The 19,816-nt window shown below is 58.5% G+C and overlaps 1 protein-coding gene across 5 annotated transcripts in view; it reads left to right on the forward strand.

The window, feature by feature from the left end:
- The window catches only part of AP2A2 (adaptor related protein complex 2 subunit alpha 2), a 66,103-nt gene that overhangs the window by 37,056 nt on the left and 9,231 nt on the right, over nucleotides 1-19,816 (forward strand). For 3 of the 5 annotated variants that reach the window (XR_009052611.1, XM_057726817.1, XM_057726814.1), the window contains 11 exons: nucleotides 336-529; nucleotides 3,582-3,711; nucleotides 6,681-6,782; nucleotides 10,301-10,409; nucleotides 12,057-12,207; nucleotides 13,076-13,244; nucleotides 14,339-14,476; nucleotides 15,371-15,553; nucleotides 16,064-16,161; nucleotides 16,558-16,789; nucleotides 16,876-17,049. Coding sequence is in view for 4 of the 5 variants with exons in the window: in XM_057726817.1 (XP_057582800.1) it covers nucleotides 336-529; nucleotides 3,582-3,711; nucleotides 6,681-6,782; nucleotides 10,301-10,409; nucleotides 12,057-12,207; nucleotides 13,076-13,244; nucleotides 14,339-14,476; nucleotides 15,371-15,553; nucleotides 16,064-16,161; nucleotides 16,558-16,789; nucleotides 16,876-17,049 (1,680 nt within the window). In the remaining variant the exon portion in view is untranslated. The remainder of the gene's footprint in view (nucleotides 1-335; nucleotides 530-3,581; nucleotides 3,712-6,680; nucleotides 6,783-10,300; nucleotides 10,410-12,056; nucleotides 12,208-13,075; nucleotides 13,245-14,338; nucleotides 14,477-15,370; nucleotides 15,554-16,063; nucleotides 16,162-16,557; nucleotides 16,790-16,875; nucleotides 17,050-19,816) is intronic. The other 2 variants (XM_057726818.1, XM_057726815.1) reach the window with 1 other exon arrangement.

The following is a 19,816-nucleotide window of genomic DNA, read 5'->3' on the forward strand; positions in this document are numbered from 1 at the left end:
AGGCAGGCCCGTCCTAGGCAGGCTCTTCCGTCCTGTTCAGGACGCGGTGAGCCCAGGTCCCCACAGATGAGCGAGTGGGATGGGGGCACCAAGGTGTCTGACGCCCGTGGGGACCATGCCTCTTAGGTTCGTCCCCAGAACTGTCCACGGCGGAATCCAGGGACAGAGCTGGTGTTTTGAGCAGAAGGCAGATGGGTGCTCAGGGACCTGATGGCCCCAGTGCCCAAGCAGACTGGGTTAGTGTGGGGGGCTCACTCCAGGCCGAGCCCGCACGCCGGGTGCTCTAGGTGCTGCGGTGGTCAGAGCGTTGTGTTGTGTCTCCTCTCGGGACCCAGGGCTACCTGTTCATCTCGGTGCTGGTGAACTCCAACAGTGAGCTCATCCGGCTCATCAACAATGCCATCAAGAACGACCTGGCCAGCCGCAACCCCACCTTCATGGGCCTGGCCCTGCACTGCATCGCTAACGTGGGCAGCCGGGAGATGGCCGAGGCCTTCGCGGGGGAGATCCCTAAAATCCTCGTGGCCGGGTACGTGTCCTCTCTCCTGGTAAGCAAGCAGCTGTGTAGCTGCTGCAGGGTTTATGGGGTGAGTGAACCTCTCCTTCTCACGTCTCGTGTAGTGGGGAGACTGGGAGGTCAGGAGCTGCAGGCTCAGGCCTTGGCAAGACCTCCCGCCCCCGGTGCTGTGGCGCTTCGCAGTGGGCCCGAGGCACAGGCAGAGCCCGCAGCTGGGCCTCACTGGCCTCAGCAGAGAGCGCATGGCCACCCGGCGGGCCCGGTGCCTCTTCTCGCCAATCCTGAGAGTTCCCAATACCCCAGCCCTGTCCTCTCTAACTTGGAGGGAAGCCGAGCGGGGCTGAGCAGGCAAGTGTGGAAGATTTTCCAACAGCGCTGGGCCGGCTGGGCCGTGGGGCGTAGCCGAGGTGGGCCTGCCTCATGCTCAAGGACGCTCTGAGCCTCGGGAAGGTGACCCGGAGCCCACGCCCGGGCAGCATGCCTGGCTGAATGGGGGTCCCCGCCCAGGGCCTCCTCAGGACTCGGGGACTGGGTCCTCCGGGACGACCGGCAGCGAGCAGACAGAGCAGGACCCGGCGACTCCCAGCTGCTCTGGCCACAGGAAAGCGGGAACAACCCCCAGGCGGCAGGTGGAGAGCCGGGAGGGGTCAGGAAGTGTGTCCACACCTCACCAGTGCCCGCGGGGGTAGACCTGAGGCACTCAGTGAGTGGTGTCGCCCCAGCACATTTGGTTGTCACCACTGAGGGTGTTTTCCTCGCATCTCATGGGGGGAGGTCAGGGATGCAGCTACACGCCCTGCGGGGCACAGAGAACGGTCAGCCCCAGGCGGCCACTGTTCCGGACCGAGCCCCTTGACCATGAGCAAGCAGCAGTGCAGTGGCAGGGTGGCCGCAGGCCCGGGGAGCATGGGGGTGTGCCTCCGGCCTGGAGGCGTGCCACGGGTGCCACAGCAGAGGCAGACGGAGGGGGAGCCAGGCTGGGAGAGAGGCCATAGAAGTGGAGTGCTGGAATGTGGGAGCCCAGCGGTGGTGGGGAGCTGAGGAAGCACGTGGAGAACCACGGTGACGCTGTCACACACCCGGGAATCAGAAGGGTATGGCAGGTGCTCCGAGCATCAGGTCACCGAGGTTGAAGAACGACACGCTGTGATCAGAGCAGGCCTGAGGGGCAGGCGCAGTGGGCAGCTGGGGGCGGTCAGGAGGCAGCCGCGTGGGCTGCAGGCCACCCACCCGCCCCCGCCTGACACTCAGTTCACCTGGCTGCACTGCCGGCCTCTGCCTTCAGAAGCAAGCTCCCTGGGCTCGGAGCTCCTGTGCTCCGTGGCTCTTGCCTTCTCTCCAGCATCTTGGACAACGCCTGGTACATAGTGAGTGCTCGGTAAATAAATGTCTGCTGCATGACTGAGGTGTGAAATGGACAGAGGTGATCTCTGAAAGTGTTCAGGTAACTCAAGAACACCTCCCTGAAGTAAAGTGTGCATTGCACTGCGGGTTGAAGGGACACAGAAGGGTGTGCGCTGAGATGCAGCCTAGGGGAGCCGAACGCGGGGTGGAGAAGCAAGCCTGCCACACGCAGGGTGGCCTCGTTCTCTCCACACCGGCGCCACAGGCAGCCGCCCTCCACCCATGAGCTCCAGGTGTGCGGACCCACGAGCCCTCCTTGAAAGAAATGACCAGCACTTGAAATCCAGCGACCTAACAGATGCAGCGTAGAGTGCTGGGGACGGAGGTGTCTGGGCCTGGAGCTGCGAGGTGGAGGGTGGCGAGGCAGAGCTGGGACGTCAGGGAGGGAGGGAGGGACGATGGCATCTTCCAGGCTGGGACTGAACTCTGGGCCCCCGACTGGAGACAGAACTGAATTTTGGAGGCAGTGGTCTCCTTGCCTCCCCCCACCCCCGGTCCACCCGTGTCCATTCAGGAGCGGCTGGGCGAACAGAGTGGGGGCGCCAGCCCGTAGGCGCCACGGTTGGGCTGCTGCGCAGAAAGAGGCTGGCTTCCTCCAGCCCAGCGTGTGGGGGCACAGATGGCAGATGCCCAGGAGGCCACAGGGCCTGGAGGCCACAGTTGCCTGCTGCTTCTGGCGCAGCTGGCATAGGGCCAGAGGGAGGAACAGGATCTGCCCCTGCTCCCCAGAGGTTTTGCATCCAAGAGAGAAGTTGTTACTAAAGTAACTTTTCTTTGGCATGGAATGGGCGGCAGTTTAGGGGTTTCTCATGTCAGTTGAGACTCATTTAGGAATAAAAAACCTAAAAGGAGGTAAATGGTAAAGACAGCCCCTAAACCCTGCTCTTCCCTCCACGGAACAGGAGTCCCACTGCCTCTGTCAGCGCTTAACGGGGTGCGGACGGGCTCCTGTCAGACGTGTCTTGACGGTCTCCTCTGGAGTGCCCCTCGGCGGCCTGCGCCTGGCCCGGCTGCGTGGCAGCGTTCAGCTGGGGAGTGGGCGGAGGAGGGTAAACAGCACAGAGACCGGGGACAGTCTCTGTCCTCAGTCGGCACCGAAACCCACACAGGAACCCCTCCAGGCGCCCCCGCCCGGCATAGCTGCAGTTGTTCCCGGGCTTCCCCACCGCCCCCAGCCTGGGGGCGCCCTCCGGGTGGACATGGAGCTCCGTGCCCTGCAAGGCTCTCTGACACTTACCTGTTTTGATTGTGTCATTAAGTGAACTTAAAAAATACTGTAATCCAGGCCGTCCTTGGAAGGTTAGTGGTCAGCCTGCCTAGCCGAGGTCGTGCATGGCACTTGGGAGTCACCGCTCCGGTGAGGAGCAGGTTAACAGTGGCAGGACCCCTTTCCGTCCACTGTCTTTGGGGCGAGGTCCCTGGAGGCGGCCCCTCGAGTGGATGGCTGTCCGTCACTGTGCAGGCGCAGTCCCTGCAGACCCCTCGTGGGACTTGGGCCCGAGCTCGATCATGTGGAGAGCTTGCGGTGGTGCTTCTGCATGTCCCTCCTCCCTCCCTGCACGGGCACGCCTCTGCTCCCCTGGTGACATGGGGATGTGGTCTGTGGGTTCTGGGCTGGGCTCACAGCTGTGTCCAGGAGTGAGTGCCGTCTGTGTTCCAGAGACACCATGGACAGCGTGAAGCAGAGCGCTGCCCTGTGCCTGCTGCGCTTGTACAGGACGTCCCCTGACCTTGTCCCCATGGGCGACTGGACGTCCCGCGTGGTGCATCTCCTCAACGACCAGCACTTGGTAGGTGCCTCTGGGCCAGCGTCTGCCAGCTTCTGCGGAGCAGCCCTTCTCAGGCCAGCACCGTGAGAGCGGCCGCGTGTGACTTCTGGGATGCTGGGGGGTGTCCCTGAGCTGTCTGTCGGGCCTGGGGGTGCCTGTGATGAGCGGCCGGGAGCTCCTGCCCTGGCGACAGGGCAGACCAGGCAGAGTCTCTGGCTCCCCTGTCACCAGGCATAGGAAGGTCTCCAGCTTGCTGGGTACAGAGACACAAAAGACACAGCCCAGCACCTTCTGGAAACTCTGCGTCCACTGAGGGCCTTCTCACAAGGTGTGCCTGTCTGCACGCCGTCTAGGGCTGCCACGGGCTGTCCTGCTGCCCCCAGGCTCCAGTGTGCAGCCTGCCCAACGCACATAGCGGTGCACAAGCCAGGCCCGGGCCCTCCCTGTGCCGTGGGCCGGGGCAGGGGGTGCGGGGCTGTTCGGTGGCCGGGAGTTACAGGCCCTTGTCCACGCTGACCTCAGGAGGTGGGGTCAAGCAGGAGCTGATGCTGCAGAGTGGCCTGTTTTGCCAGAACCCCGTCGTACAGACGAGAGGATGGAGACCCCGCACAGGGTTTCCTGCCCAGCAGACAGGTGTCAGCGCGATGGCTGGTTCCACCATTGTTTCACAGGAGAGAAACCTGCCTTAAAGATGAAATGTAGAGTACTCCATCAGCACACATGCACTCAGAGGCGAGGGCTGGTGGCTGGGTGGCTCGCCTGCTGTGGGGCCGCCCTGTGGGCTGTCCCGCCGTCATTTCCCACGCTTACCGGGAACGTTCAAGTCTGCACAGGGCAGCCCTTCCTCAGAGGGGAGGGGGTGTTTGCAGGCCGTGCTGCAGGGGAGCAGGGGCCTGGACGGGGCTGCCGGGCTGCAGTGTTCACATGCTGGCCACGCAGACTGGGCCATGCTCAGTCCCATCCGGTTCGGGCCCCGCTGTGGGGTCGGGAGGTCAGGCTCGAGCCCATGGGACTTTTTCCAGCTGTGCAGACAAGGAAACTGAGGCTCAGAGAGGTTGGATGGCTTCACACAGGTCTGGGCTCGAACCTGGAGCTGATGGTGGGCATGGCCATCCGGAGCCTAGGTGTGGCGGGAGGGCCCCGTGTGCTCTGTAGGTGTTCCCGGTGATGGTTCGTGGCGTTTTGCCATGTGTTGTCATAACTCCTGCCTCGTCCCGGGAGCTTCCTGAGCACCCACAGGTGCTGAGGCCTGAGGCTGGCGACGTCCACACTGAGCGCTTTCCAGGGTGGTGGGGCCATGTCTCGGCTGGTCAGGGGCTCCCATCCTTTGACACTTCTGTGCCCGGCTGTCTGGCTTGCTTTCGTATTTTCACGTTCGCAGCTCTGTTGCCGGGTGTGCTGTTTGGCGCCTTTGTGGTTCTGGCCACAGGAGCCCAGCTTGCGGGGTGAGGTGGAGGCTGCGCCCATTGGCCACTCTCGCTTCCTCTGTGCCGCTCTCCGCACCTGCTCTCTGTCCTCCGCGAGGCTGTGGCTTCTGTGTCACACACCTCCTGGCTTTGCTACCAAAGGCCTGAGATTTGGCTTCTTTGGTCTCAGTGTCAGGAATCACCAGGAAGAGTGTCACTTGCCCACCCAGAGTGAGCAAGTCCTTCCGAGAGCAGCGGAGGGGCGGGAGGGCTGTGATGTGCAGAGCCCTGCGCTGGGCCGGGCCCGTCCTGGGTCCTGCACAGCCCGAGCATCGCCCCGTAGGAGGGAGAGGAGGCAGCCTGGGCTGGAGAGGGGCGTGGGATGAGGGCGGCAGAGCCACGGCTGCATGGGACCCCGGCCCTGTCCTCACACTGCCTTCCTGCAGAGGCCCCTGTGGGTACGTAGGGAAAGGGGGGACTGCTCGGGAGCACACCAGCCCCAGCTGACTTCCGTTAGGATGTTGCCTGTTTCCTCCTGTAGATGAGTCTTCCTGGTGAGCCAGGCTGCGTCCCAGACACTCAGAAGCCGCGGTGAACGGTCTCTGCCCTGTGGAATTTGCATGTTGCAGCTGCCCGCTTGTTAACGCACTCTGGTTGGCACTGACTGCCCACTGAGAAGTGGACAGTAAGGCCAGTTCCGTTTCTTTAGCGTAGCTTTTGCATTTCCATCAGAAAGACAAAAGAATAGCACAGGGGCAGCCTCTGGTGAGGTCGCTGTAGTGCTGGACCTGACTCTTGGCTGCAGAAGCCCTGCCACCTTCTCCCACCCGCTGGGGGTGGGGCGGGGGCGGGCCTGGAGGGATCACGTGATGATTCGCGGGAGGTATGTTTGCATCTTTACACCTGTTTTGTCAGTGAGTGTCATTCATTTTGTCTTTTTCATGTTTGCTGGAGACCTTCCTTCCTTATGCAGTGCCTGCCTCCACTGGGAGTAAATACTGGTGTCCCAGGTCGACAGCAGAGGCTCCCCTGGGCCGCGTGGAGGGTCCCTGTGTGCTGAGGCGGGGGTGCGGGGCTCTGTGGGGAGGGATGGGCCTTGTCCAGGCCCGGTGGTGCTTCCAGGACAGAGGGCAGAGACATGGCTTGGACCACTTTTCAAAATGAGGAAGAGGGGGCTTTTCATTTGCTGTTTTCCACGATCTCAGTTTGGAGTTGTGAAGATTCACGTGGGTCTGAACATTTTGTGTCCACATGGAGTGATCTAGGTCAGGGGAAGCGAGCGTGGAGGCAGGCAATGGGCGGGTGGAGCCTGGGGCCCGGAGCCGCTGCCCCGAACTGGCCTTCACCGAGCAGAGGTCTGGGCTAGAGTGGGGCCAGCTTTCCCAGTTTTCAGAGAGAAGCGAGAACAGGAAAACCACCTACGTGTGTGTCTCGCTTTCTAAACACGTTGAAGGCTGACCAGAGTGGGCCCGAGGTGGCCCTGGGCTGCCCCTTTGTTCCTCTGAGTTTAAAGTTTTATTTAGAAAATGAGAGGTCGTCTTCTGGTGCATTGATTGGTGTCTGAATGTGTGTGTCTCCCCTCAGGGTGTGGTGACTGCCGCCACCAGCCTCATCACCACCTTGGCACAGAAGAACCCAGAGGAGTTTAAAACCTCTGTCTCTCTGGCTGTCTCCAGGTTAAGCAGAGTAAGTCTGTCCAGGGGAACAGAACTCAGGGTGGGTTTTGGTCTTAGTTATTGTATTTAATTAATATATATACTTTTTAGAATACAAGATGTTTGGGCCAGTTTGTAAATTCAGGGGCGGAAATGTGTCTTGGTTAATAACCAATTGGCTTTTCTTTCGACCTTTTTGTCGGAAATGTCTTGTTGCCCAGGAAAGCGCACAGGGCAGAGCAGCCCGGCCCTCAGCTCCGCTGCAGGGGGACAGGAGGCGCACCCTCAGACTGCGTTCAGCCCTGACTTGGCTTGAAATTTCATGAGATGACGCGGTCACACAGCATCATTTTGTGATTGGCTTGTTCTGCTCAGTGTGTGAGCTTGTCGGGTTGTTTCAGAGCTGATGTCTGACTCGCGCTGCTGTGCTGCCCTGCAGCGTCTGTGCCCCACGCACCTGCGCCGTGTCTTGTGCAGCACTTAGCTGTCCCCGGGGGTGAGCACGCGCCTGCTCCCTGCTCCCTGCTGCGGCCTCCCCTGCAGAGCGGGGGCCCTCGGGGGCACTTGGTCCCATCACGTTGTGTCTAGTCTTATGTTTTCCTGATTATGGATGAGCTGGGGCAGTTTTGCATGTTGACTGGCTTTTTGGGTAGCTTCTTTTGTGAAAAGCCTGTTCAGCCTTTCACCCATTTTTCCATGATATTGTCTTTCTTGTTTTATACAAGTTCTTATTTTATTTTATTTTTAAATTTAATTTTATATTTATATTTATGTTTGTATTTATTTTTTGGCCACATTGCACAGTATGTGGGATATTAATTTGTGAACAGGGATTGAACCTGCGCTCCGTGTAGTGGAAGCACTGAAAGCGCAGAGTTTTAACCACTGGACCACCAGGGAAGTCCCCTCTTTAAATATTTTAGATATGAGTACTTTGTTGGTTAGATTGGGTTGAACCAAACAAAATTGCCAACCTTTAATTGTTATGGATCTACAAAGATGCCAGCTTTGTACGGTTCAGCCTACTCTGTGTTTAAAAATCTTGTACTGCTCTGTAACTTGCCATTTCACTCTCTTATGAGGTCTTCTATGATCAGAAATTCCACGTTTTAATGTAGTCAGACTTACTAACCCTTTCCTTTATGGTTAATGCCTGTGTGTGCTTAAATGTCTGAAGTCATTCCCTGTCCTGAGGGCTCATGTGCAGGGCAACGGTCCACCTGGGCTGGCGTCTCTGTGTGGCGGTGCTTTCTCCCCGTAGACTCTGCACTGCCCCTTGGTCACCTGCCAGCGGCTGTGTCTGGGCCGCGCGCTGGTGGTTTCTCTGTGCATCTTTGAGCCAGTGCCGTGACTTTGGGTTAATTTGATGTCTAGCGGGGCCAGGGTTCCCCTTCTCCCAGAATCCTACTGGGGCTGCCTTTAATCTGTAGGTCAGTTTTGGGAGAATTCAAATCTTTGTAATATTGAGATTTTGAATCTATGACTGTGGTATATTTCTCCATTTACTTTAATTTCTCTCAAAAATATTTCATAACTTTTCGAGTTGAGGTTCTTTTATTTTTTGTTTGACTTGTTTTCATATACTTTATTTGAAAAATGCTACTCTCAGTGATACCCTAAAAATGTTGTTATAAGATAGCATGTGTTGGTTTGTGCAGTTGGTTTTTGTATGTTGTGCGTGATGGTGGCAGCTCTGCCAGACTCATCTGTTAATTTTGGCAGTTTATGTGTGGGTTGCTTTGGGTCGTCTTTGCACTCCGTCATGTGGTCTGTGGACAGTGACAGCTGTTCCCTTTCCCAGTCTGTATGTGTGTGTACTTTCTGCTTTCTTGCTCCAGTCTGGACCTCCCCTGCAGTGTTGAATGTGAGAGGTAATCGATGTCTTGTTTCTACTCTCAAAGGGAAGGTCAGCGCTGTTTCACTGTTAAGTATGATGTAGGCTGGTGTTGTCCGTGTTTGTTCTCTTTGCCATATTAAAGAAATTCCTTTCTGTATCTTTGCTGACATTTTTATCATGAATTAACTGGTGAAGCCATTTGAACTTAGGGTTTTCTTTGTGGGACGATCTCTAATTATGGATTCAGTTTATTTAATAAGTAATGGGGCCTCAGATCTTCTGTTTCTTCTTTTATCAGTTTTGTTAAGTTGCATTTTCTTGACATTTGCTAACTTAGGTAGACATTGGGATGTGTCACAGGAAGTTGCTTTGTGTTGGCTCCACAGTGAGGTCTCCTGTCTCTTTTCCAATGTTGGATATTTAATTTGCTCTTTTTGTTTTTTGCTTGATTCATGTCATCAAGTGTGTAAGAATTTCTTTTGACTTTGTTGGTTGTGTTTTGATTTTTCTAGCTTATTACTCTCTGCTTATATCTTTATTGTTTTTTTCCTCTACTTTCTTTGTGTTAGTTTGCTAGTCTCTTTCCAAACCCTTGAGGTGATTTCTTCATTGCTTTTGTTTTTATTTATTGATCGATTGGCTGCGTTGGGTCTTTGTTGCTGCACATGGGCTTTCTCTAGTTGCAATGAGCGGGGGCTACTCTTTGTTGTGGTGCACGGGCTCCTCATTGCGGTGGCTTCTCTTGTTGTGGAGCACGGGCTCTAGGTGTGTAGGCTTCAGTAGTTGTGACATATGGACTCAATAGTTGTGGCGCGCAGGATCTAGAGCGCAGGCTCAATAGGTGTGGTGCACAGGCTTAGTTGCTCCGTGGCATGTGGGATCTTCCTGGAGCAGGGATCAAAGCCGTGTCCCCTGTAGTGGCAGGTGGAGTCTTAACCACTGTGCCACCAGGGAAGTCCCAGTGCTTTTGTTTTTTTATTTGTTTAACTGTGTGCATTTAAAGCTGTCAGTTTCTCTCTAAGCAAGGCGTTAGCACATGAGACATGTTTGAAAGGCAGCCTTGGTTGGCTGGCTGCGTCCGTGTGGTGGCATGGTCCATCTCCCGCTCAGTGTGCCTGCACCCGCTGGCCGCTTCTGCTGATCCCGTCAGTGCTTTATATGGCTTGGAGCTCACCCACGGCAGGAGCGGCCGTGTCGCAGGTCACTTGTGACCTAGTGTCACAGCTGCGAGCTTTGTGATAGGAGCCGCTCAGAGCTCCCTGACGCAGGATGTGGGGAGGCGCCAGGCTGTGTGTTGGTGGGCATGTGCTGCCTTGGGGACAGTCCCGTGTTCATGAGGCTGAGGGGCTATCCGTCCCGCCAGACAGCGTGGGTCAGGCGGGTGGCAGCGTGAGTGGAGGCTGTGTGCTCTTGGGCCTGGGCAGCTCATGGCGGGACCTGCGCTCTGGGTGGTGGGAGCACAGGGCTGGGGACCGAGAGCCTCTCTTCCGTGTTTAGTTCACTTTCCCAGGCCAGGCTCTGAGAACTCTGTACTGAGGGCGGGGTCGCTCTGAGGGGCGGGTGCCGTGGTCCGTGCCCCTCGGGCGAGGGGTGCCATCGTGCAGTGGCTCCTCCTGGGGCCGGGGCGGCTGTGCTCCTGCCCCTCAGCACCGGGGGCGGCTTTCCCTGCGGGACCCTGCCCGCAGTGGCTCATCACCCTGTGCTTTTTGCAGATCGTGACGTCCGCCTCCACAGATCTCCAGGATTACACATACTATTTCGTCCCGGCTCCTTGGCTGTCGGTCAAGCTGCTGAGGTTGCTGCAGTGCTACCCGCCCCCAGGTAACAGCCGCGCACCAGAGGCCTCTCGAGGGTTCCCGCAGCGTCCTCAGGCTGGGCCTCTTGTCTGCGAGCCTGGTGCTGGCTCTTGTTCTCTGGGTCCTTCTGTGATGCTGTACTGGCCCTTGGCTTTCCCAGGGCAGCTAGCAGAGAACTCACAGTTTTGTTATGACTTGGGATGATCTCTGCTTTTATGTGTACACAGGGTCAGATCCTCGCAGGGTTTTTATTTATTTATTTATTTGTTTGTTTGTTTATTTGGTTGCACTGCATCTTAGTTGCAGCAGGCAGTCTCCTTAGTTGTGGCTTGCTGGCTTTTTAGTTGTGGCATGCTGACTCCTAGTTGCGGCATGTGGGATCTAGTTCCCTGACCAGGAATCAAACCCAGGCCCCCTGCATTGGGAGCATGGAGTCTTACCCACTGCACCACCCCAGAAGTACCCCCTGCAGCATTTTGAAACAGTCTTTTAAAATAATTCTGGAAACCATTTGAAACTTTATATCCTAAATTATTAATAATCTATGTAACCTTAAAGTACACATCAAGGATATTGTTATATTCCGTGTTTTATTCTAAAATGTTACATGTGACTAGTATGGCAAGTATCTAGAAATGGAATTTCTTGGTTGAAGAATGCACATGAGAATTTGTGTTTAATACTTCCAAATTGCCTCTATAAAGGTGGTTTTGTTGTTGTAACTGTTACATTTTAATCTTCATTTGTTTTTGTACAGGGTATATCTTTGTTAAATCCAAGTAACTTTCTGTACTGAGTCTGTTTTATACTAAAGTGTGAGCTGTACAGCCTGTAGCAGAGCCCTCTTGTGGAACTGATGCTGCCTCCTTTATTTCCAGACCTGGGGTGACTCCAACCCCATGGGGGTGAACCTCATTGCCCTCATCTTCCTTCAGGCCCCTGCCGCCCACCCCAGGGCGGCTTCTGGGGCCCTGCCCTCCACCCGCGTAGATGCATAGACCCCCCCCCCCCACCTCCCCCCCCCCCAGAGCAGTTGGTGGTTGGGCACATGCCTTAGGTGCGCTGCAGCAGTTGTTTCTGGAGTTCTGGCATTTTTATTGCTCTCTTAGTCTTTTTTGGTCCATTATTTCTTTTCTTCTGGTTTGACTAGAACTTAAAAAATTTCCTTCTCTGTTTATTTATCTTCATAGCACTTTGTCTATTTCTATTGGTGATAGCAGGTAGAGGAGAAAACCTTTTGCCCCACCTCCTTCCCTCAAACTTTCATATCTCCTTTGTTTTCTCTAAGATTTTATTTTCTTTGATTTTATACAGTCTATATTTCAGCAAACACTTATGCATGTTGTTTGTGTTAAAATTGATGCGTTAGCCATTTATGAACTTTGTCCTTCTGTCTTTTGAGCTTTTCATGTTCCTCTTTATATTTTAATATTAACACTTTATAATATATAATGGAGCTACTTTTCCCATTTTGTTGTTTGCCTATGAAAATTGTCTTACTTTAAAAAAAAAAAAAATTGATGCGTAGTAGCCTGGCTTTCAAACCCTCCTACTTTAAGCGGTCACACAGTTTGAATGGGGACCCTTGTCCTCTGTTTTGGGGCTGTGAAGTGGGGTTACCAACACGTGGGTGGGGCGGCCAGCCCGGCCAACGTCTGTCTGTCTCGCCCAGAAGACCCTGCAGTGCGAGGCCGCCTGACCGAGTGCCTGGAGACGATTCTGAACAAGGCCCAGGAGCCGCCCAAGTCCAAGAAAGTGCAGCACTCCAACGCCAAGAACGCCGTGCTCTTCGAGGCCATCAGCCTCATCATCCACCACGACAGGTGGGCTCCGTGGCCCTGGCCCCCCGCCGCCACCCTCCCCGGCAGGTCTGAGGATGCCCTGTACTCTCTAGCCTCAGACCCTCCACACCATGAGCTTGACCACCACGGTCTCACCTCCCCGAGAGGGCTGCCCTGCTTCTCCTGGGTGTCCCGCCCAACCAGCTGCTTCCAGGGACACCTGGGAATGCAGCGTGAGCGCATGTCCCGCAGGCTGTGTTGGTCCAAGGTTGTGGTGGGAAAGCGTGTGGAGGTGGCATAGGGGGAGGAGGGCTGGGGTGGGGATTGGGGTGCTTCCTGGCCGGCCCCGCCTTCCCGCGGTGCTTCCGCCAGGTTCAGCCACCTGAGCGCTGCACGTCCACGGGCTTGGGCACCGGTAACAAGACTCTCTGTTTCGGAGGGGTCTTCTTATCCTTGTTTACTGTGTTCAGAGAGCAGAGTGAAGCGCGAGCAGAGACCTACCCCAAGTTTCGTGCAGTTGGTACTTAAGTATCCAGTAACCTCTTTTATATCATCTCCATCTGTGCCTCTGTCTCCTGAGAGTCTTCTCGGCATTGGGGCTTTCGTCTGGCTGTTGACCAAGCGGGTTCTCTGGCTGAGAGCCCCCCAGGCCGCAGCTTGACAAAGCCAGGGCCCCCCTGCACTAGCTCGGTGTGGCGGCTCAGGTGCTCAGTGCCCTTGGTCCTCTGGAGGGGGGGGTTCTGCAGACATGCTTGGAAACACTCTGGGGGATGCGAAGCGCGGGTCCTCATGTGGTACCCAGCAGACTGAGCATCAGGCCTTGTGTCCTGGGAGGCCGCGGTGGCCGTGAATGCGCTGAGGCCCAGGCTGAGCAGGGACCCCTGCCCACCTGCCTCTCCTGTTTGCACAGCGAGCCGAACCTGCTGGTCCGCGCCTGTAACCAGCTGGGCCAGTTCCTGCAGCACCGGGAGACCAACCTGCGCTACCTGGCTCTGGAGAGCATGTGCACACTGGCCAGCTCCGAGTTCTCCCACGAGGCCGTGAAGACGCACATTGAGACGGTCATCAACGCCCTGAAGGCAAGTGTGCTCTTCTGAGGGCTGCCCAGCCATGGGGCGCCATGTCCCCTGTGTCACTCACGCTGGGTGGGAGCTACCAGTGGGGTCCCGTGGTCACTCAGAGCCACGCTCAGGCCCCGGGCGGTGCTGTGCTCTGCCCGCGAGACACTGGCCACACCAGGCGGTTCTGCTGGGTCTGGCACGTGAGCAGAGTCGCAATAGAAATTGGGATCAATAGGAACTGTCCTTTTTGGTAGAAAAATGAAATATTTTGTCCGTGTCTCCAAGAAAACTCACTCTTCGCAAGAGAGTATTTGCTTTTCTGAGGGAATTCAAATTCCAGAGCTGGAAGAGCCAGGCCGAGGTCTTCTGCTCTCACGAGGGCTTGTTCCTCAGAGTCAGACACAGCCGTGTGCACTGCGCTCCTACATGTTAGGAAACAAGGCAGGCAGGGAAGCTGCAAAATCCACTCTCCTGGTCCTGGACTTAGAGCTGAGAACAGGTCTGACCCTGTTCCTTTGGGTTTGCATGTGTTTAATAGGCATTTTGGTGTGTGTTTTGAACAAGAGGCCATACAAAGGTTTGGAATTTCACTTTCTGGTGTTCTGAATTCCTCTTGGGTGGTTTTGGCATCTCTTCCAATCACTGCCCGGATCAGAGAGACGTGCCCTTGCTGTGCCCGTGGCTGGGCCTGTGGTGGCGCCTGTGCTGGGAGCAGCTGCACTCTTGTTTCTGAGGGTCTGGGGTGGGGCCGGGAGCCAGCTTGGGGACAGGTTCCCAGGTGGCACGGAAGGGCTGGTCTGTGACCACACAGTGCCCGGCCTCTGAGCCACCCCCGGGGATGGAGTGTGATCCCTGCTGCCCCAGACAGAGCCTCCCGGTCTGAGTGCAGGAGTGAGGGGGCACCAGTGGGTTGGCAGGTGAGGGACTCTGCGGGATCCTGGATTTGGGTGGTGAGATGGGAGAGCTCCAAGTGAGCGTTGGGATGGAGAGGGGCACCTGAGCTGCCCGGCTTGGGACTGGGGGAGGGCCCGGAGCCGTGTGTCGCAGGGGATGGCCACGGTCCCCTGCCCGGTCTCCACTCATGTGGCTGTGGCTCTTTGCTTCTTCTCCAGACGGAGCGGGACGTGAGTGTGCGGCAGCGGGCCGTGGACCTCCTCTACGCCATGTGCGACCGCAGCAACGCCCAGCAGATTGTGGCCGAGATGCTGAGCTATTTGGAGACGGCCGACTACTCTATCCGAGAGGAGATTGTGAGTTCCGGTGGCTTCCGTGTGGCCAGATTCTTGTGCGTCTCAGCTGAAGTACCCCTTACAGGATTTGTGGAGAATCTACTACTTACTGGATGAAAGAGCCCTTTGCTTTAGTTTTTTTGTCTAAATTTTTGGTGGAGCCTTCCAGTCTTTCAGAATCACTCTGCAGAGGCCCTAAGCCTAAGCCTCCTGTGCAGGGGTCCCGGGAGGCAGGTGACTCAGCGCTGAGGGCGCGGGGCAGGCACTGTGGAGGGGCAGTGGGGACACTGGCCGGCTTGGTGTTAGGGCCCCAGCGTCCCGCTTCAGGGTCAGCTCTGGGCTTGAAGGACTTGACGCTGAGGGCGGTGGCGAGGTGGGTGTTCTGGAACGCTGCTCCCGGGTGTTACGGAGTGGCGGCTTGGGGGTCGGGGGTGTGCAGAGCAGGTGGACGGGGGCTCTGGGGTGCAGTTGGGAGCTCGCGCCGGGGATGGTGGGCGAGGGCAGCAGCCGCGGGGGGCTCAGCTTCAGGCCGGCGGCTGATGCCGCTCAGGGCAGGCTGGGTGCAGGAGGAGGCTGTGGCCTGCGGAGTCGGGGGCCTCCTCTCCACATCCCGGAGCAGGTGCGCTGGGCGGCAGGTGGGTCTCCGGGGGAGAGTGGGGGAGCTGGTGGGAAGGGCTGGTTGGAGCAGGAGGCCCAGGGGCCGTGGCGCTTGGCCAGCAGGCTGCCTGGGCTGCAGGCAGGGCTCGTTGGGCCTCCTGAAGCCGTGCCCGTCTCACCTGTCCTCCCTCGACGTGTCCTTCCACGTCTATTCCTGGAGCCTTCAACTTTCGGGGCACCTTTGAGAAGTGGATGGGGGGTGCTCTGGTGCGGGTTCAGGGCCTTCTGAGCCCCTCTGTGAGCAGCCGTGCCCTGCAGGTGCTGAAGGTCGCCATCCTGGCGGAGAAGTACGCCGTGGACTACACATGGTACGTGGACACCATCCTCAACCTGATCCGCATCGCCGGCGACTACGTGAGCGAGGAGGTGTGGTACCGCGTCATCCAGATCGTCACCAACCGCGACGACGTGCAGGGCTACGCCGCCAAGACCGTGTTCGAGGTGCGGCCCCGCCTCCCTCTCCCTCCTGCCTCCATGGAGTCTCGGCGCCCTCTCTCCCTGATTCTATACAGCAACCCCGGGTGAGATGCTCTTGGTCTGCGAGAGGCCTCCTGAGCGCCTGAGAGCAAGTGTGGGCTGCCCCGGTGGGCTCGCGGTCTCTGTCAGCTAGGGCCGCGTGCCCCCACCCCCGCCCAGAGCCTGGACGTCAGTGTTTGGGAGCAGCTCTTGTTCCAGGGCTGTAATCAGCCCCGGCCCTGCGCCTGGGGCTCTCCTGCTACTGACTCCTCTGCTGAAGTGGCCAGGAGGGAGGATGGGGCGGGAAGTGCCCTCAGGAGGTCTCAGGGGGCTCTGGGGACTGCGGCCGCATGCAGAGCGGGCTCCGCAGAAAGGCAACCTGAGGCCGCCCTCCTGGCTCGACTCGTGGTTCGCTGGCTTTCTCTGGAGGCCAAGCGCCGCCTCCGCCTGAGCGCGAGCTCCTGGGCACCGGGCTCACCGTTCGCTCTTCCACAGGCTCTGCAGGCCCCAGCCTGCCACGAGAATCTGGTCAAGGTCGGTGGCTACATCCTGGGGGAGTTTGGGAACTTGATAGCAGGAGACCCGAGGTCCAGGTGAGTCGCCGGGGGGCAGGGAGCCCTGTGTCCCCATGCCGGGCCTGCGCCCCCTGGCTCTCACCCGTTGGCCTAGTAGAGACCGGCCGGTGTCCCGAGCTTGCCAGGACAGCCCAGGGCGGGGGCGTGTCCACTCCGGTCCACTGTACAGAACATGGGGATTCTGGGGGGCAGGAGGCGTGGCCGATGGCCGCCGCTGCTCAGAGGGAAGCCCGGACGTGGCCCGGAGCTGGAAACACACAGGTTCTGGTGGGATGTGGGGCTCGTCTCCCCGCGTCCTTTCGCCCTCACCCCCCCGTCCTGTGGGGACACCTGGGGGCTCTGGTTCAGGCAGGGCTGGCCAGGTGCGGCAGGAGGCGCGAAGGTGACGTCGTGCCCCGTGTGTGCCCCCTGCAGCCCCCTGACCCAGTTCCACCTGCTGCACTCCAAGTTCCACCTGTGCAGCGTACCCACGCGGGCTCTCCTGCTCTCCACCTACATCAAGTTCGTGAACCTGTTTCCGGAGGTGAAGGGTACCATCCAGGACGTGCTGCGCAGTGACAGCCAGCTCCGGAATGCTGATGTGGAGCTGCAGCAGCGCGCCGTCGAGTACCTGCGGCTCAGCACTGTGGCCAGCACTGACATTCTGGTGCGCCTGCCCCTCTGCTGCCGCCTGTGGGGGGCTGGAGGCCGTGGGGCCCTGTGCTCTGTTGACCCGGGCTTCTTTCCCACCAGGCGACTGTCCTGGAGGAGATGCCACCGTTTCCGGAGCGTGAGTCCTCCATCCTGGCCAAGCTCAAGAAGAAGAAGGGCCCGAGCACGGTGACCGACCTGGAGGAGGCCAAGCGGGACAGGAGCGCCGACGTCAACGGGGGCCCCGAGCCGGCCCCGGCCAGCACCAGCGCTGCGGTGGGTCCCCTCCTGAGGGCCAGGCCCTGCATGAGCTTCTGGGGCGCCTGGTCCCCAAGAGTCCGGACTCCAGACAGTTGTCATCGGGGGGCGGGCTGAGCAGGACGCCTGTGTCTGTCTGCTAGCCTGTGTCTGTCAGACGGTCATCCGGGGTCAACCGTCAGCTCCCGCGTCTGCTCTTGGCTTTGGATTTAGAAAACGTGGTCACCCGTTCCTTGCACGACTGCCGTATGGGGGGCCTGCCCTGTGGCCCTCGCTGGTTTCCAGTGGACCCACTTCCTGCTGTTCTTAGAGGTTTCCACTAGTGAGTGGGTTAGAGCAAGCGTCTCATTCATGCACGAGGCCCTGAGAACGTGTCCTTTGGTGTTTGTTGGGGAAAATGCCGTTTTCTTTTTTCAAGCTCTTTATTGGAGTATAATTGCTTTACTCTGTTGTGCCAGTTTCTGCTGCACACCACAGTGAATCAGCTGTATGTACACATCCATCCCCATGTCCCCTCCCTCCTGTGTCTCCTTCCTACCCTCCCTAGAGATGCCATTTTGTTAGTTGTTTCCTTTCTCACACCCACTGGAGGGGGGCGCGGGGAGCAGGTGCGTCAGCCCTGCTGGGCGGTGATCCCCACAGCAGCCTGGAGAGCTGCGTCTCCCCTCCAGGACGCTGGGCCTGCGACATGGACCGCGCCGCTTACAGTGTCCGGTGGCCTCCGAGTGGTTGGGCCCCAGAGTATGGACGGCCCAGGGCCCGGGTGGTTTGCTCATGCAGGGTGTGCTGTGTCTGAGCCCTGGCTCTGCGCGCGGGCCGCTCGCCTCGCCCCGCCTCTCCTTGTGTGCCCCAGGGCTGCGGGCCTGCCGTGAGGCCTGGGCTCAGGCCTGGCCTGGCCCTCAGCTTGCGATCCCCTCCCAGTCAGGATCTCTCGCCTGAGCCCTGACGCCCTCTCTCCAAGGGCGCCTTTGCGGTGCTGTGAGTGTGAGTTCTTGTGTGTCCCCCAGCTCAGGGGCCGGGCCGGGGCGACCTTGACGGGGGCTGGGCGTTGAGGCAGGAGCAGCAGGACAGAAAAGGGGCCAGGGTCCCTCCTGGCTGGGATTCTCCTGGTGGCTTCTGGCTTTTGCCTCCAAACTCAGAAGGGAGGCCCTGCCTCCGAGTGGCATTGAGATGTCTGGATTTTACGGAAGACCTGTGACGCCTTTCCCTTTTGTGTAGTATCGGCCAGGATGCCTCCTATGTAGGGTTGCAGGTCACGCCGGGGGGTGATTTTCCTTGTGGACGTCGCGGGGCTCGGCTCCCTTGGCTCCGGGGTGCTTGTCTGTGCGCCTGGAGAGCCTGTTGCTGCCGGGGCTGCCTTGGTGGGTGCCTGGAGGCTGCCGGTCCTCCTGGGGCTCTGGGCTGGCGGAAGAGCCCAGAGCCACCCCACGCCCCACGGCCTGCAGCACTTTGCTCAGGTGTAACCTGTGCAGAACGGGTGCCAGACTGGCTTCTTGGGGAGGGTCTCCCTGAGTCCTGAAAATGGGGGAGGCGGCGAAGAGGCAGTGGCTCCCAGTGCTGCAGGGTCTGGGGAGGGAGCGGGCGTCCTGCTGGGTCCTCCCGAGGGAGCAGCCTTGCTCTTGTCTGTCCTTGTTTGATTTCATGGGCAGAGGGTTTTCCTACTTTAAGAAGCGTTTGCACCGTTCTTCAGGAACCAGGGGTAGACATCTTGCGGTAGGTGGCAGAGGGGCAGTGAGCCCGTCAGGCTGCAGGTGCTGTGGCCCAGACAGAGGCCTTTCTCGCCTCATTCACAGCGGGCTCAAGGCCCCCCGGGAGCAGCTGCTCACCTTGGGTGGCCAGGCTCCCGACGACGGCCCGCTGGTGGGAGGCTGTCGTGAGAGGTTGTGGGTGCGGCAGTGGCATCCCGGGTGTGGGGTGAAGCCCACCGGGGACTGATCGACTCTCCCTAACGGCACTGGACTTCTGAGAACCCTTCTGTACAGCTCCTCTGGGGACCCCCTTCCCCTGGGGAGCCTGGACTGGCCTGTCCACTTTACCCAGAAGCCCCTCGCACCTGGAGCCACCCGCTTGCAGGGCCGCGTGCTGCCGCGGGGTGGGCCTTGGCGTGCCGCCTGCCCTGGCACCCCAGGAAGGAGGCCCCCATGTACAGAGAGGAGCCCTCAGCCCGCTCAGACCCATGTCCCCTCTGCCCGACGCCTCCTTTGTCTCAACTGCCTACATGTGGAATTTTTTTAGAAATTCAGTGCAGTGCTCTAACTGTAAAAGGAAATAAGTAGTTATTTATGCTAACGTAACAGTTCCCATGTGTATGTCCTCAGCATGGCCCGAGGGCAGACTGGCCAGTGCCCAGGGCGGCTGTGTCCACACTCTGGAGAAAGGAAGGGTGCTGGCCTCCTTGGGCTCTCGGGGAGCCTGCGTTCCTGGAAAGATGAGTGTGTAGGAGAACCAAGTGAGGTGTCCACTGCTGTGAGATTAAGGGTCTCTAGGGTATGGTCTCAGGTGGTCGTGAGTGGACATTTGCCCTCAGGAGGGCCCAGTGGGACAGTTAGAAGTTGTTGCAGAAAGGTTCTCACAGGCCTGGCTCTGGCCGTGACATGATGCCCGTGGTCCTCAGGAGCCTGCGCGCTTCTGGAACGTGCACCCTGGTGGGGGCAATGCCTACACTCTCCGTTTCCATCTCGCTGCACAGCCAGTGGGGGACGTGTGGGGAGGGAGTGTGTGGGGAGCTGCACTGCTGTGTCTGCTGTGGTTTTGGAAGGGCTATAGCTTTGTTCTTTGGCTTTTG

Source organism: Hippopotamus amphibius, chromosome 3, assembly GCF_030028045.1.
Source record: "Hippopotamus amphibius kiboko isolate mHipAmp2 chromosome 3, mHipAmp2.hap2, whole genome shotgun sequence".
In the NCBI taxonomy this organism is placed as follows: Eukaryota; Metazoa; Chordata; class Mammalia; order Artiodactyla; family Hippopotamidae; genus Hippopotamus; species Hippopotamus amphibius.